The following is a 17,063-nucleotide window of genomic DNA, read 5'->3' as shown; positions in this document are numbered from 1 at the left end:
ATACACCAGAGCTAAACCTTCCACAACTTTTTAATTCTTGGCACCAGATAACCAACATTGAACTGACAAAGTTTAACATTGCACATAGACATTATGTAGTAACAGTAGCATTTTGTTATACTGGCACTGAAAGTACATACATGTATTACCTTACATCATATCTGTGATTACAGTGAGTGTACTTTTGGCTTCTGCCAAAAGTTAGAATATCTCAAATTGTGAATAATTCCACAGTTAAAGTACCACGCTCGCAAACACCTTTGGCCATTCTTGTGCATGTGGTATTATTCCTTACCTCCAATTGCATGCAAATTCTGTACAATTATTCACAAATTCGTTAAGAAAAAATCACAATCAATTACTAAAATTATAAAATTTAGTAAAATCACTAGTACCTACGCTTTGCTGCAATCATACATGTAGTTGTTACAAATTCTTCTAGTTCGACATTTGATAAATTCAAACTTAAACCGGCCTAGAAATGCACTAAAAAGGCTGGCTTCCTGATACGATTATATTGCATTTATACACAGTGGCACTTTGGAAGTAACAAGGCGGTGCAGGTAGACAACACACAAAGCAAAGACCAAGTCAGGAAAATTTCACAATGTAAAGATACAGTAATCTGTAAGCAGAATGATACAGGCTTTACCCGGTGTCTCTTCAGGTATTTTCTACATCTTTGTAGATTAAGTGGTCAGTTTTTTCATCTTTTTCTGCTTGGGGAAGGTAAAAAAAATAAAACGGACGTTAGAAAATGCCGCATAATCATGCATAAAACACTGAGCCAAACCCTGTATCTGCTTGGAGATGAAAAAGACTAACTGGAACAGGTAAATATTTGTGCTGACCTAAGATTGAAATTTACATATTAGCAGGCTGCAGTATATTGTATAATATTCATATGTTCTGATATAGCATGATGAAGAGTTATGCAGACACAATTAGTTCAGCCAAGCAACCAATCACGGTCAATATTACAAAGTGTCAATAATGCCTTGCCTGCTGATTGGTTATGCTAAATTACCCATCATGCTATACAGTTACTTCCCATCATCCCCTTGGTGACTACAAATGTTTCACAAAATTCAATGTACACGTCATTAAATTAATGTGATTTCTTACCACATATGGAAACCTGTACATTTACATGTTTGACAGAAAAGTTTCATTTTGAATACTGAAAAAATGGATGAAGTATCCAATACATCATTTCTCTTGGATGGTACAAAATTGTTTTTTTTTTTCTTTTTTGAGAATATCTTGAGCATTTATAGCTCCATGGATGTATGGCTTTTGTTTCCTTCAGTAAAACTTACGCGCTACTGTGGCCCACATGTACAAACTCTCAAACCTTTGACCTAATCTCCACACAAATGTAGGGTGTGACTCAAGGAAGGTCTTTTATATTTTTTTCTAGGTCTGCATTTCTTCCTCTTCCCTTAGAATAACGAGAGACAATTTAGCCTGAAAAACATTGTTGCATAAAACACTGATCATGAGTCAGACCCTACATCTTCATGGAGAATAATAATATATAATATGATCATGACCCTCCTTGCAAGCTCTGCAAAGACAAAGTTGGATTGATAGCAAGGTTGGGTGTGAAGACTATAAATTACACATCTGTAATTAATGCTGTATGTTTTATATAGGCAAAGGCTCTCTCCACACTGCCCCCCTCCCCAATTGGATAAAGATCCGACATCGCAATGTACAGCTTTACATAAAACTTTCCATTAGCACCCAGTCATAAAGTGTGCCTTTGCCCGCATCAGCTTGACTTTAAAGCTGACATTTACAGCGGCATTTCGACAGGTTTTACGTCGCACGCTAATTTTCTGGGGCAGTTTTAAGGCCCTCCTCATAAATTCTGTCATTTTGTGGTAATTTTATGACCAGGGTTCAAAGATGCAGTGATTTGTTAAATGTTTGGGTGCGAATGACACTTAATTCATCCTTCCAAAGGACCAAAAAACTAGTATTAAATCCAGTGGACAAGGGGACAGCATAATGTTTAAATACCCTTAATAGTATGTTAAACACCCAAACATCGGGCACAGCATTTCAAAGAAATTGTTGGTGTGTTGTTAAGAAATGTATTTTTCTGCAAAAATTGCACTCCATTTTGATTGTATTCCGGGAAGGGGGGTGTAAGAGATACGCCTTTTATAATTTTAGATTAATCATTTTACAGTTATTATGATATTGTTACTGTATGCTAATCCACATATTGAAAAACTTTTTTCAAAACTTTCTTTTTACAGTCTTATGAATTGTGTATAATGCTAAGTTTTTGTAATAATTGCAGAATATATTTTGCATAAATCCATGCAATCTAATAGTTAAGCTAGCTTCCTTGAGAGGGTGTCAATACCCTGTAGTCATGCTAATGACAACACTATGCTTCAATGGCAAGACATGGCAATGCTCCACTACTGTCTAATTATATCAATAACTTGTAGGTTAGTTAATAGGTTAATACATCTAATCATAACAAGCTCCGTCCTTTGTTAATTCGTCAATGCAAAAACATAAGACTAATAAAAAAGAAATGGCTTTCAAACTTGAACATGACATAGTACAAAATGTTAGTTCAAAACTCTTGTCCAATGGCACAACAACGACTGTTCCTAAAAGAGAAAATCCACGGAAGTTGACGGAACACTATCTTCAACATCTGAAATAAATCTAGTTGGCAGAAACTTGTTTCTTTATCTTGCATTAAAGCAAGAATGGGACCCTTTCTAAGTTGATTAAACAGTGTTTCTTCCTACTACATTTGTATTATTGAAGCACGGTGGCTCACTTTTACTCGTATGGCAGTTTCAATACACACAAAAAAAGCATACTGACTATACAAAGCAACTGAGCACCAATAGTTGCTGCAGTACTTGATAAAACTGCTAGGGGGCACCATATAGCAGCTGGGCCATTTTAGGGGTTGGTAGTGAATGAGATAGGCCCGATGCAATGAAGTGAGCATGTCACCTCTGGAACTCAATGCTGTATGTAGGAAACACATCTTTCAGCAGCAATAGTTGAAACAAGTACACTGCTAGAAAAGCAATTTGTATAGCACATCTGGTCAGCATACAGCTCTGAGCTGTCTATTGGAGCTGCCAAAAGGTTTCAATAAAAAATAAAGAGAAAATCTAGTTCAACTTGCAACAGAAAAAGCTAAGTTGTCCACCCAAACTACCAAAAAGGTTTCACTGAAAAAACAGTAAAAACCTACATGTTCAACTATATAATGTTGAATAGAATAAAATAAAATAGTATTTTGTGTGTTTGTTTGCACAACATAATAATATAAGACTAAATGATAAATACAATGGAGAAAATAAATATTTGGCATCTGTGTAAAACATAACTCTATAAAACATAATGGTAAGATATGGCACCTACTTCTCATTGTTATGATCATAAAAGCAACAGTTTAGCACATGTTGAAATTTGGCAACTGACTTTGGAAAAACAAACATAATGCACTACATTTGAAGGAAATATTTTGGAACCCTAACATATATATAGCTGCACAGTACTTGCAACAAACACTGAATACATTCACATGTAGTATCAAATGTTTTCATAAAAACGTGTTTTAACTTACCATATTGCTGAATATAGTACAACAAGAGTTATTTGAATCTTCGTGCGAATATTGGAAACCGTTTGACATGAAAAAAGGTTTTGTTGTTGTTTTTTTCCCATTCAACATTGTATTTTGGTCCCAAGTGCTTCAAACAACTGTTGTTGTACCATGAAAGCGTATTACACGAGATCTCCCATGAAAATCTGTATGGGGAGGGGGGGTTGAGTGTATTGAAGACTTTATGACCTATTTCTTAAATCAGATATCAAACGTTAAGACCTATTATCTTAAGCATAAACTGATTTTTAAACCGATCTGAACCTTTACTGTCCCCTCCTCACTTTTTTTCTTGAAACAAACTTACAGTTCTGCAAGACCCTAGGCTTTTTTCAATACAACGACTACAACAAAGTTCACTACTCTATATAACCACAATGTGCCTTTCCACAAATTTTCTAGCTCTACAAATCAATTGCACAAGTCATCTTAAGCACAACTTCTTTCTCCTATACATACAGTTACTGTATTAATACAAAATACAAGTCTACACCTACAATACTCAGTTGCACTGTGACAGTACAATTTTTTATAATACTGGGTATCGGTAACTGTTTCCACAAATCTTTGTAATACTGGCTCACAAAACGACTGAACAGTGTTTAAAATTGCATTATTGCTCATACATTTACACTGAACTTGGAATGCACACTCTTTGATACTTGTTTTTGATAATATCCTTTTCTTTCAAACTCTGTAAAGTTTCTTTTAAGGATTCCATTCTTAAAAAGTATGGCATTACATTTGAACCTTGGCTGGCCAATGCTTGTTTGAGTAGTAAACCTTGTACATGTAGTACTATTTGTGGTACACTTGGTGCATACAGTCAGAACTGTACTAGCAACCACCTCTGCTTATAATATTAAAAGGGCCAACTGGCAATTATTTTTTTCATCGACCCAAGAATTAAGAATCCTGTCTATAGTGACCACTGACTTGAATTCAAGTCACTACAAAAAGTTTTGACTTGAGCGGACTGTTTTTGTGGTATATTTGGCACACACCATAGTCAGAAATGTTCCAAAAATTAGATATAATTGTCATGTATATGGCAAACCAATTAAGGTACAATGTACATGCTACTAGCCATACCCACATTTAGCCAGTTATACTTTTGCACACTCACAGGGCTCAAAATACCTGGTATCTGCAATATGTTGCAAATTTTCCAAATGTCTTACTGGCAATAACAAAGCTGTATCCTTGCAAATAATAGGCAGGTATTTCAAGCCCTGACTGGTCAATTCAATGTCAATAATGTGGGGGTAGGCTCATGCAAATGAACTGGGGGGACTGGCTTGACACCTGTATATCATGTCAGAATGATTCCCCCTGAGGTTTTCACTGATAGGTGCAAGCACACTAATTCCGATGGTACCACACCTCAAACTACGTATTGTGAATCTCCAAGCAGATGTTAAGGTCTGGCTCAGTGTTTACAAATATTTTTGAGGTTTTCTAGTGAGACAAATTTTTGTTTCTTCATCTTCCCAAAAGGGACCACAAGAAAGATCTAGAAAACCTAGAAAATTGTAAAACTTTGAGCCACACCCTATATCTGCTTGGAGATTGCGTATTGATACCGCAGTGGCGGAGGACTGCGTGTTATCGCGCTGCTTGGCACTTGTCCGTCTGGAGGCGTAGCGCGCCCTTCTCGTGCAGACTCTTGAAGACTTGGAACTCGATCGGCATGTCGTGACCGCCGTACATAGTCGCGAAGGGCCGCGGATCGTAATAGTGGTACTTAATATTGCGACCATACCTGTAATACATGAAGGGAAACATTTTGAAGTACGCCATTCAACATATTATCCTGTATACATTATACAATGTCATGTAGCCCTAATATCAGAAGATGTTGCTTTTTGCAGTATTTGGGATGTAACTTCAATCTGATTTCGTTGCTTCTCTTTCATAAGCATGTGGTAAAATCTGAGCAAAAGGACACCATATGAAAACAACGGGCATTTAAATCCTGGTACAGTCAAACTTGTCCAGGTGTCTTCTGTAAGCTGGTCATCTGGCCATTCTGACCACTTCTTGGTCTCAATTTTTCCCCATAGACGTAAGCATTAAGGGACTCCCCAAAGCTATCACATGTCCAATGCCACCATTTGCTGTCACCGTTTTTTGTTCTCCGTCCTATCTATCTTATATCCCGAGTGGTCGTTTTTGACTGTACATTTCACTCCCTGATTCGTACTGTGTGTAGCTGAAGATACAGACTGTCCCCTTAGACTCTGTTTTCATGTATTCTAATTCAGCATTACATGTACATTTTTAATTGGTGTGGCTGAAAGGAAAATACAATTTTCAACATTCACAAATATATGGAAGGGAAACATAAACAGATATATTTGCTCACCTGTCGATATCAAAAGGGTACATGCCATAGAGATGCACCTCGTCACATAGACTGGCAGCAAAGGTGTACATCCACATTCCCGAGGAGGGGCGGGCAACCCTGTATTCTGTAGACTTCCAGTACCTGGAAAACAGCAATCTCATTACCCTATACTAATACGTACAGTAATTTTCTTATTACATAATACCAGTTACCTAATAGTCATACCTGTACCTGTACAACTACAAAAGAGGTGCTAGTGTCACAGAAATGAAAAGAAACCTATTATATAGTGGGTATCACTGGAAGACAGAAGAAAAATGTCCAGACTATGCATGATGTACAAAATGACTAATAAACTGGTGGACGTAACAACTACTAAGTACATAATACCAGCCCAGAAGAGAACAAGAAATAGCGATGCCTTCAAATATCAGAGTTATCAACCAAGGATTGGGGTGTTCAAGAATTCATTCTTTCCTAGAACTATCGCAGAGTGGAACTCGCTGTCACCAAGTACAGTAGGGGCATTGTCATTAGATAGCTTTAAAGCACTACTAAGTCACAGTAAGAATATGCTATTAGACTACTATACTAAGACTTCTCAATTACATTTGAATGATGACAATTTTGACAGTGTAGCACTCTTGAAAATCAGAAAACTGTAAAAATACTCGATCAAAATCTCATACTGAAACAACAAGTTACCACTAAGAAGACAGTTGGCTACATGCAGAACTTGATTCAGGCCAAACTTTTATACTTTGAATACCGATTTACTGGTAATATCAAACCAGAACATTGGGTTAGACACTGACGCAGACATGTTTTATAATGTTGAGGACGTCAAAGATGGATTTATAGCCCGAAACAGATTGATTTTGGATGTTCTTTAACATTGACTCTATGGTCTATGCACTACAAATGCCAGACAAGTAAAGGGTCAACCTCACTCCGTCCAACCATCGATCGGAAAAATCCCCCTAAAACCTCAGTGAAAAACCACAATCCAATCCCATTATCTGCTTTAAGCCTTGACAGCTCATATCTTTCTCCTTCTATATAGTTCCTGATTTCTCTGAGGCCTAGAAAAAAATGCTGTGTTTCCTGTTTCAGTCCTGGAAAAATTAGGGTCAGTAGGTAGGATTATCTTTTTTTTTCTTTCTCTTTTTTTCAGACTTCGGTGCTCTCTAGTCTAGATAGTGATCTTTTTCTTTTTTTCTTAGACTTTGGCGATCTCTAGTGATCCAACTTATACCATACAGTTACAAAAATTAGAAGTTACATGAGGACACATATTTTCAATGTCAATGTTGGAAAACTGTTATAGTATAATGTTTCATCAGATCATGTCAGATCATGGAGCTAGAAAAGGTCTATCAGCTTGAAAAATTTATGTCCCTTGCAGGGGTCCACCCAAAAAAAAGTCTAGGGTCGGCAGTTTTTTGTAGAGTTGGTTGGGAAACAGGAAACAAAACATTTTTTTACTAGGCCTGAGCATAGTTGTTCAAGGTCAAAATGTCAAAATACCGAATGAATAGTTCCTTGATTACTTCTTTGTGTGGAGACCTGACTCTTCACTTCATTTCACTTTCGTGTCTTGTGCATCTTCATTAATACCCCGGCTTAAGTACAGGCCGGGGTAAAGACCACGTCTCAGCTCGGCAAGCAGACGTAATCATAAAACGTCTCCAACACTAAAACCTTAATCAGCACTGATTCTGACTGCCACGCACTTCATAGTGCTTCCTAATACTGCAGCTGACACTGGGTATAACTCCTGGCTGTTAATCTACCTTTTTATGTTTCCTGTCGCTCGAAGTCTGCACCTGTTTTCCTGGCTTAGTGACAGGCGAAAAGTCTATTAAGATTGTATTAATGGGAAATATTAATGGAATTTCCGTGAATGTAATTTGAGTGTGACACTTGCTTAGGAGCTACATTCTGGCCATGGTGTTAACTTTTGCTATACTTGCTAGGTGATGGATTTTGTAAGATTCAAGAGTCAAAATCTCAATTATTTTGTGAGGTAGCCCTTCAGTTTTACTACTTAATACATTAGACAACTGGAAGTTCTGCTGAAGTACCAGTACACACCACTAGGGGGCCCAAACTTGAATAATTTTAAAGGTCATCAAGACCAGCACGTCGGCAGAACGTACTGCACCTGCGCGAAACCCGTAATGTATTGTACATGGCATTGCGGCAGAATGTCTCATATAAGGTTGTATTTGCTCATATAAGGTTAGCATTTCGACAGTAGTTTCCAAATGTTGTGTTGAAAAGAATATCCTCTGCAACAGGCAAAATTCTGATGCAACGTTTACCAAAAACCCAACGAAAAACGCGAAAATACGGGGTTTTGCGCAGGCTCAGTATGTTCTGCCGACGTGCTATCAAGACCATTATCCACATATCAAAATTAATATCATAATTACAATTCCATCCACGGCATCTTGAGTTATACTATTTCTGGATAGACACTCACACAGATAGACACACAGCCCTGAAAAGATAACCTTCTTGTTGAAGGTTCTTCAGTAAGCAGAGTTTGCAAAGTTGGTGTACTGCCAACTTCTAAGGTCCATAAAGGTCCAGACATGCCTTAATCTTCAGCCTAATCCAAGCTGACAGCAATTTCCTCTAGACGGATGTCTATGTCTCTCCCAAACATTTTATTCTGATAAGATAGATACTTGATTATTTCTACCAGCAAAGGCGTGGGAATAGGTCAGTTTTTGAGTCAGAATTTCATGCTGTTGTCAACGTTATAGTATGATTATGAAACTAAACTTGAAGCTGTGTAACAATACACCATATTTTAGAGAAGAAATGGCTATATGCTTGAGGTAAAAAGATTGGAAATCAGCACATTTTGGTCAGGGAAAGGGAGTAAAAAGCTGCAGGTTATCACCCAAGCATGCTATTAGGTGCAAGTGTGTGTGATTTGTAAGTGAAGGTAGCCAAGTGTGAAATGGAATTTTCCTACCTTCTTATCCACTTCTCCATGTCTGGACTTGGGTACGCCGTGCGTACGCTGATATTGTGTTTTACGATTATGTCGTTCGTCCACTGCACGTGGTATTTTTCCGACTTTGCAACAAAAGCAGGTATAAACAAGATCCCCCGTCCCAAACGGCGCAGTCTCTGGATAAAGCGCTCCTTCAGCTTTGGCTCCGCAAACTCTTTGTAATACGTGTACAACACGGACGGATTCATTGTCGTGAAGTTTGACTTGGCGCCGACGTCTCTCTCGTGGCCTTCGAGCTCGGGGAGATTGCAGCGGAACACATAGTCATGAGTGTCGATTTCGCGGCCGCAGCCAGAGTTGGAGAGGATTCCTGAGTTCCCCACAACCGCACACTTGCGGAAGTGTTTGTTCTCCAGCGGGGGTCTGGACGGCAGCATGTTGTGGAAGGTTTGGGAGACCGTCACGGACGGCTGCCAGAAGAAGTGGCTCTTTAGGAACCAGATGCGATCACCAGGCTTGACCTGAGACTGCAGCAGGGACATGTTCCCCGTGGGGTCGAAGAACTGCTTCACTTTTTCCCTGCAAATTCAACATATCCAAGTTAGAATTTCAAGGACTCCAGATAGTAATATTCTGTGTTCTAGCCAGCCTGAATTTTTTTTCGTTATCTCAATTTTGTTTGACGTAACATCATGTTCACAGCCAAAGCATGACAATCTTCATGCTTCCCCAGGTAAATTTTGAAATCTTGACCATCTGAAATGCTATTTTCTGCATTTGAAAGACAAATTTTATTGGTAGACTTAGCTTAGATTTATTTAATGATATATCTTTATACAACGATTTTTGTCCATCAAAAATGACGGATTGGGCAACATTTTTTCCGTCATGAGCGGCAAAATTCCGACAAATGATGGAATGACGAACGCTGGGTTGAAAACTAGTATCATCCATGAAATCAAGTTGATGCCGCCCTGTATAAGACAGATCTGTTCCACTGCCGGGCACATAGATTTGGAGCCAGTAACTGGAAGGCTGCCAATGTGTTGTGATATTGCCATGGATCTAACTGTCAGGCTGAATGAAATCCCAGTCATAATGACAGTTATTCTAGCCGATCTTCGCACTAATCATGACAGATTCACAGGGAAAGGCATCAGCTTTTAGCAATAAGGGCACGGTACATCAGACTACTGAATACGGTCTTTACTAACTGAGTCGTACATTTCAGACACGATACCCTGTCTGCCATCCATCAGTGAGCTGTAAATGGCTCACTGAAAGACAAGTCGGAGCTCCAAATTCATTTCTGGTGCTCAACATAAGATATGGTACAATGTCAGCAAAATTCAAGGCTAGATTCATATTTTTGGGTCAAAATTGGTGCATTGGTGTAAATGAAAAAAAATTTACTTGCACCAAAAAAAAATTACATGCACAACAAGTGGTTTAGATAACCTACTTGCAATTACAATTTTTTTCTACCTTTCCATAATTATAGTAGTTGGAAAAGCTACTTGCACAAGAGCAAGTACAAGTAAAAGTTACAATTGTACTCTTTCAATTTTACTTGCACATGCATGTGCATTCAAGAGGTAACTGCAACCCTGAAAATGTATAGAGTTTGCCATGGAAACTTGTCCCTTACTGGATGTCTTTGATGACAGTCTCGTTTCTTGTCCAGTTCCTGGTGTCAGTCAGAGCACTACAGTTCTTCTTCACTGCTCCGCTCTGTAATCTGCAATAAAGAATTACAGTTTATTTTAGGTTTGTGGAGAGTGTTCAGTACCAGGAACAGGTATGTTCATCTGTGTGTTAATGGTGTTCAGCACCAAGGACAGGCATGCTCACCTGTGTTTGGATGGTGTTCAGCACCAAGGACAGGCATGTTCCACCTGTGTGTTGATGGTGTTCAGCACCTAGGACAGGCATGTTCACCTGTGTATGGATAGTGTTCAAAACCAAGGAAAGGCATGTTCACCTAAGTGTGGAAAGTGTTCAGCACCAAGGACAGGCATGTTCACCTGTGTGTGGATAGTGTTCAGCACCAAGGACAGGCATGCCCACCTGTGTGTGGATGGTGTTTAGCACCAAGGACAGGCATGTTCACCTGTGTGTGGATGGTGTTCAGCACCAAGGACAGGCATGTTCACCTGTGTATGGATAGTGTTCAGCACCAAGGACAGGCATGTTCACCTGTGTGTGGATAGTGTTCAGCACCAAGGACAGGCATGTTCACCTGTGTGTGGATAGTGTTCAGCACTAGATGGAAAAATTAGGGGGCAAAATATGACCATTTTTAGTTGATTCAGAACCAGAATCTTTTTTTTTTTTGCAAATCAGGAACAAATAAAAAGGCAAATCCGAGAACCAACAAATTAAATTGGTGTGGCCTAACCAAAGATTGTTGAAAATTCCTGGTATATTTTGAGTATCAAAAAGGGCCTCAACAGCAGGACACTTCAGAAGGGTGACCTTTTGTCAATAAGCTGATTGTGATCTGTTGTGAGGTCTGGGATCCTGAGAGACACAACAGCTGCCATAGCAATGCTAAACAGTTTGTGCTGTTACCATGGCAACCCTTTGTCATGTTTCCATGGCAACCCTTTGTCATGTTTCCATGGCAACCCTTTGTCATGTTTCTATGGCAACCCTTTGCCATGGCTACTGTTTTCCCAACCAACAATGAAGTCAATTAGCAACTAAGCAACCCTTAAAGGCATACAGTGCAGTTTTTAGGGCTTAGAAACCAGATTTTTCTGTCATATTCTAGTCACTTATCTACATACAAGTTGAAACAACACTGTCCCAATATCTATTGGAATTCATGGAGGAAAAATGCACCAAATTCTGACGAGAAATAGTTACTGGATGAACTTGGATTGGATTTTAGGGTACCACCTAGAAAATAAAGGACTAATCTTGGTTCTTGTTTCTGCAGCCTAAGGCATGAAATACTGATTCAAATGTGTTAATGTGGGACAGTATTTGTCAATACAAATACAGATTGCCTTATTCGTTATTCAGAATGTTTCCAGTTTTGCCGCCCTGAAATTGCATTGGATGCCTTTAAATCAGCTTGTTGTCTCAAAAAAAAATCCAGTTGATAAATTTCAATGTCAGAATCTGGTATTCAAACTTTCAAAAGTGGCACACGGGAAACATGTTTGAATTATTCTATGCAAATTTTGGATGGCTTTGTAATATGGGTATTTGTCACACGGGCCTGAACACCTGTATTGAACGTTATCGCAGCCCAGCTTTGACATAAATATATATTCTGTCTAGCTGTCTAGAAGACCAATAACTACATGTGCCGGTATGCATGGAAAAAATGGCAATGGCGTGACCAGGCAAGCATGCATCGGTGTGCACTGGTCTGATAGGTGCTTCCACTGGCCTGGAGGCCATCGGGCCATTGAACTTGCAACTTATCGATTTGTAATCTCAAGTCGCCTACAGAGTACAAAAATGGTAGGATGCATGGTCAAAAGTCTTCAAAATGGACTGTCACCACTCTCAACACATGATTTGCCTCTCAAAATGTGGAAAATTGCATTTTTAAAGCCTTGATTTGTAATCTCAAGTTGCCTACAGAGTACAAAAATGGTAGGATTATATCCGATATATGGTCAAAAATCTCCAAAATGGACTGTCACCACTCTCAACCCATGATTTGGCTCTCAAAATGTGGGAAATTGCATTTTTAAAGCCTTGAAAATCCAAAAAATTGTCCCCCTTAAATTGTGCACTTTCCCCAGGTCCGATTATGAATCTGGGCTGACGGAAAAAGATTTCGAGCTGGCTAGAACCCTGTTTGTATTACTTACTTGAAATTTAGTTCAATATATAATATGGTATCTATTACATTTTATATGAAGTAGAAAAGAAAAAATGGCAATATCAATGGTTTTTGGTCAGTTTTCATAGTTTCTTAATTTCGAGTTTTGCAGTTAAAATTTGCTTGGTGCAGGTATTTTTTAAAATTTACCTACTAGAAGAATTTCAAGCCCTGAATACAAATGGGCCACGTGAGAGTGCAGCTACCACACTTTTGGCATAAGTGCCTAGAAAGCCATTTTGTGTCATGCAAATGCCATGCACATGCAGACAGGCACTTTAGCAAATGGTAGCAGAAATGTGTTATGACACACAATCGCTTGTGAGGCAGTTTTGCGAAAGGCCAGCGTTAAATGTGCTGTGAAAACACCTGCAAGGCATTCTGTTTTCATCTGAGCCACTTTGTGATATTGATGGACCAGCATTTGCCAGCAAATGTGGGATATCTCCCACTCCCTCCTCCGTTTGTTTCTTTGCTTCTTGGACATTTCTGTATGGCTGAACAAAAACTCTGCACTGAGTTACACAGAGCATCTGGTTTACCAATGAGTTCTTTAGTTTTGTTCTTCACAATCATGCTCTTTTTGAATTTTGGAAGACTTGGTGGTGCAAGAAAGTGGTAAATTGTGCCCTGCCTTCTTTCTTTATGCATCTTCTTGTTTTCCTTTCAACCACTGTCATTATTCGAGTCCCTATAGAAATGGTGTTGTCGAAACCTTTTTTGCTTTGGGAATAGACAAAAAATTGATGTGTGCACAGATGACATGCGGCTTAAGTGGCAAAAGAATCAGCTAGACTCTCAACTCTAAGTCAGGGTTCAACATGGCATCCCTCAGCAATGACAAACTAATAAGTTTTCTCAGGTAAAAGCTCTCAGGGCCTGAGAAAACAAAACAAACCACTGACTGATCGTGAGATTGCCATCAAACCCGTCCATCTGTGCCCTGAGTGATGCAAAACCAGGTTAAGGGAACCGTCAAAAAGATCTCCATTTAGATTCTCTTCACCAATGTACTAAAGGCTTTTCCTGTGCTGACCTATTGGCCTCCTTTTAACATTTAGCTGGGAACACAGCTCTTCTGAATGTGTAAATGTTTGCAAATCTATATAAACCTCTCCCACGCTCTGTTTACTACAATGATAAGGCCAATTGAAGGTGGAAGATATCCATGCCTGGGGACTTTTGGGATATGTTGGTTCTGGGATTTAAAACTGAATTTAAAAGATCAATGTGAAGATAGAGTTTAAGGAGAATGCCTTGGGAGGTAGGAGGGTCAGGGTCACCAAGATTGAGTACTGTGTGAGGCCGAGGAAAAAAAAAAGTTGTGTTTCATGTTAGAGTCCTGAAAAAACTTGGGTCAGTAGGTAGGGATTTTCTTTTTTTTCTTAAAAATTCTCTTTTTTTTTTAGATTTTGGTGATCTGTAGTGATCCAACTTATTGAAACAATACAATTTAACAAAGACGAAAGCGAAACTTGCATGGGGACAGCTTTCAATTTTCAACATATTCAATCACTCAGGTGTCAGATCCTGAAGCTAGAAAAAGTCGATCAGCTCAAAAAATTTATGTCCCTTGCAAGGTGTACACACAAAAAAGGGCTAGGGTCGGCAGTTTTTCTAGGGTCAGTCGGGAAACACAATTTTTTCTAGGCCTAACCATGGTACTGGAAATAAGCCAGAGTGTTGACTGGAATTATAAACACAGTAATACAATCATACCAGTAAAAATGAAATATCAATTCTTATGATTCAATTCAACAGGGTATTTCATAATGATCACATAACCTTTAGTGCTAGAATATGATGAATACCAGGCCAACACTCTAAGCCATATGTCTGAGAATATTGAAGCCCCTGATTAATAATGTGTCAACGCCATTTACTCCACGGAGCTGCGACACTTCAGGCTGTTTAATGAGACTCTGTTCTGTTTTGGATTGCATCTTTTAAAGGCATCTGATGCAATTTCAGGGCAGTAAAACTGGAAACATTTCAAATAAGGCAATCTTTGTGATGTTGACACATACTGCTTCACATTAGCACATTTAAATCAGCATTTCATACTTTGGGCATTTAAAACTGCAGAAACAAGCCCCAAGATGAGTCCTTTATTTTCTGGGTGGTACCCTAAAAATCAGCCCGGGGCCCTTCCAGTAACCATTTTCCGTCAGAATTTTGGGAATTTTTGCTCCACGAAGGTCAATGTACTTTGAGACAGTGTGGTTTCAACTCATTATGTAGATAAATGACTAGAATATTGGCTTTGAAAAATCAGGTTCCCAAGCCCTAAAAACTGCACTGGATGCTTTTAAGACCACTACATATTAGGATTTGACAGAACTGTTTAATGTAAGGTTGGAGTAAGTATATGCTGCAATGCATTGTGCATTGACATTTTACTGTTGTGAAATTCTAATGTTGTTGCAATGCAGGACTTGAAATACACACAGTTCTTTCTGATCTAAGGCCACACCAATTTAATTTCTTGGTTAACGGATTTTTCTAGAAAAATAATGGAGCGGGCGGGCGAAAAAATAAAAAATAAAAACAGGCCTAGGCATTGTATTATGGCCCAAAATGGTCCGATAGGAGCCATGAAGTCAACACACCAGGCTGCTTCAAAATTTAAACAATGAATTTTGAACTTTTAATGATACCATTGCATTGAAAGGTGGAATAACTGTAACGACTAGGATGAAAAGGTCTGTTTTCAACTGTTCAGGGCAAAATATGAGCATTTTGCAGTTGGTTCTGGATTTTTATTTTTATTTGCAAATCAGAAAAAAATGAAGCGGCGAATCCGTTAACCTAGAAATTAAATTGGTGTGGTCTAATACTTATATAAAAATTCCAATGGCAGTAATACTCCTTAGCCAATGTATCTTTTGAAATGTTTTACATGTAATTATGATCCATACATGTATAATATGTACATACAGTATATAAAATGCAATTTTCTACCACTGCTAAATGTGTTATCAAGGACAAAAATCATATTTACCTGCTCCCTATAGACTTAATTTCCAAATCACAAAGGAATAGAAGGTTCTACCTCTCAGTCTTTTGGTAAAATCTGATTACAGTTTCTAATAAAACCCCCTAGAAGGCACATATATTGGAATTTGGCCATGACGTGATTTTGTTTGCAACGATTCCAATAGGAAGATAAATTCCCCCTCTGAGGTGATTGTATGATGTTTCATTTTTATTATGACAGGTTTTCTATCTGTTTTTGATGCAGCCAAAGTATGGAATGTCATGTAAGGGAAAGGCCAAAGTTGTAATCATGTTGTCCCTGGTGCAGATTTCTGTACACAAAATCATATCTGTCTCCGGTACTGATTTCTGTACACACAAACACAATCAGACCTGTCCCTGGTACTGATTTCTGTACACACAAACACAATCAGACCTGTCCCTGGTGCTGATTTCTGTACACACAATCATTCCTGTCCCTGGTGCTGATTTCTGTACACACAATCACAATCAGACCTGTCCCTGATACTGATTTCTGTACACACAATCAGACCTGTCCCTGGTGCTGATTTCTGTACACACAATCACAATCAGACCTGTCCCTGATACTGATTTCTGTGCACACAAACACAATCAGACCTGTCCCTGGTGCTGATTTCTGTACACACAATCATGCTTGTCCTTGGTGCTGATTTCTGTACACACAAACACAATCAGGCCTGTCCCTGGTGCTGATTTCTGTACACACAATCAGGCCTGTCCCTGGTGCTGATTTCTGTACACACAAACACAATCAGGCCTGTCCCTGGTGCTGATTTCTGTACACACAATCAGACCTGTCCCTGGTGCTGATTTCTGTACACACAATCACAATCAGACCTGTCCCTGATACTGATTTCTGTGCACACAAACACAATCAGACCTGTCCCTGGTGCTGATTTCTGTACACACAATCATGCTTGTCCTTGGTGCTGATTTCTGTACACACAAACACAATCAGGCCTGTCCCTGGTGCTGATTTCTGTACACACAAACACAATCAGGCCTGTCTCTGGTACTGATTTCTGTACACACAAACACACAATCAGGCCTGTCCCTGGTGTTGATTTCTGTACACACAAACACACAATCAGGCCTGTCCCTGGTGCTGATTTCTGTACAGACAAACACAATCAGGCCTGTCCCTGGTGCTGATTTCTGTACACACAAACACAATCAGACCTGTCCCTGGTGCTGATTTCTGTACACAAAACACAATCAGGCCTGTCCCTGGTGCTGA

The 17,063-nt window shown here is 39.0% G+C and overlaps 1 protein-coding gene across 1 annotated transcript in view; it reads right to left on the bottom strand.

The window, feature by feature from the left end:
- Positions 1–4,828: 4,828 nt before the first annotated feature.
- LOC109469033 (alpha-2,8-sialyltransferase 8B-like) overlaps positions 4,829–17,063 on the bottom strand; it is a 41,734-nt gene continuing 29,499 nt past the window's right edge. The window contains exons 3-6 of the mRNA XM_019767425.1: positions 10,616–10,705; positions 8,986–9,546; positions 6,018–6,140; positions 4,829–5,414 (exon numbers count right to left, since the gene is read on the bottom strand). Of these exons, the coding sequence (XP_019622984.1) occupies positions 5,258–5,414; positions 6,018–6,140; positions 8,986–9,546; positions 10,616–10,705 (931 nt within the window). The 3' untranslated portion in view covers positions 4,829–5,257. The remainder of the gene's footprint in view (positions 5,415–6,017; positions 6,141–8,985; positions 9,547–10,615; positions 10,706–17,063) is intronic.

This window comes from Branchiostoma belcheri, unplaced genomic scaffold, assembly GCF_001625305.1.
Source record: "Branchiostoma belcheri isolate BF01 breed outbred unplaced genomic scaffold, Haploidv18h27 scaffold2, whole genome shotgun sequence".
Classification (NCBI taxonomy): domain Eukaryota; kingdom Metazoa; phylum Chordata; class Leptocardii; order Amphioxiformes; family Branchiostomatidae; genus Branchiostoma; species Branchiostoma belcheri.
The sequence above is the reverse complement of the archived record's forward strand: the minus strand, read 5'-3'. Positions and strand labels throughout refer to the sequence as shown.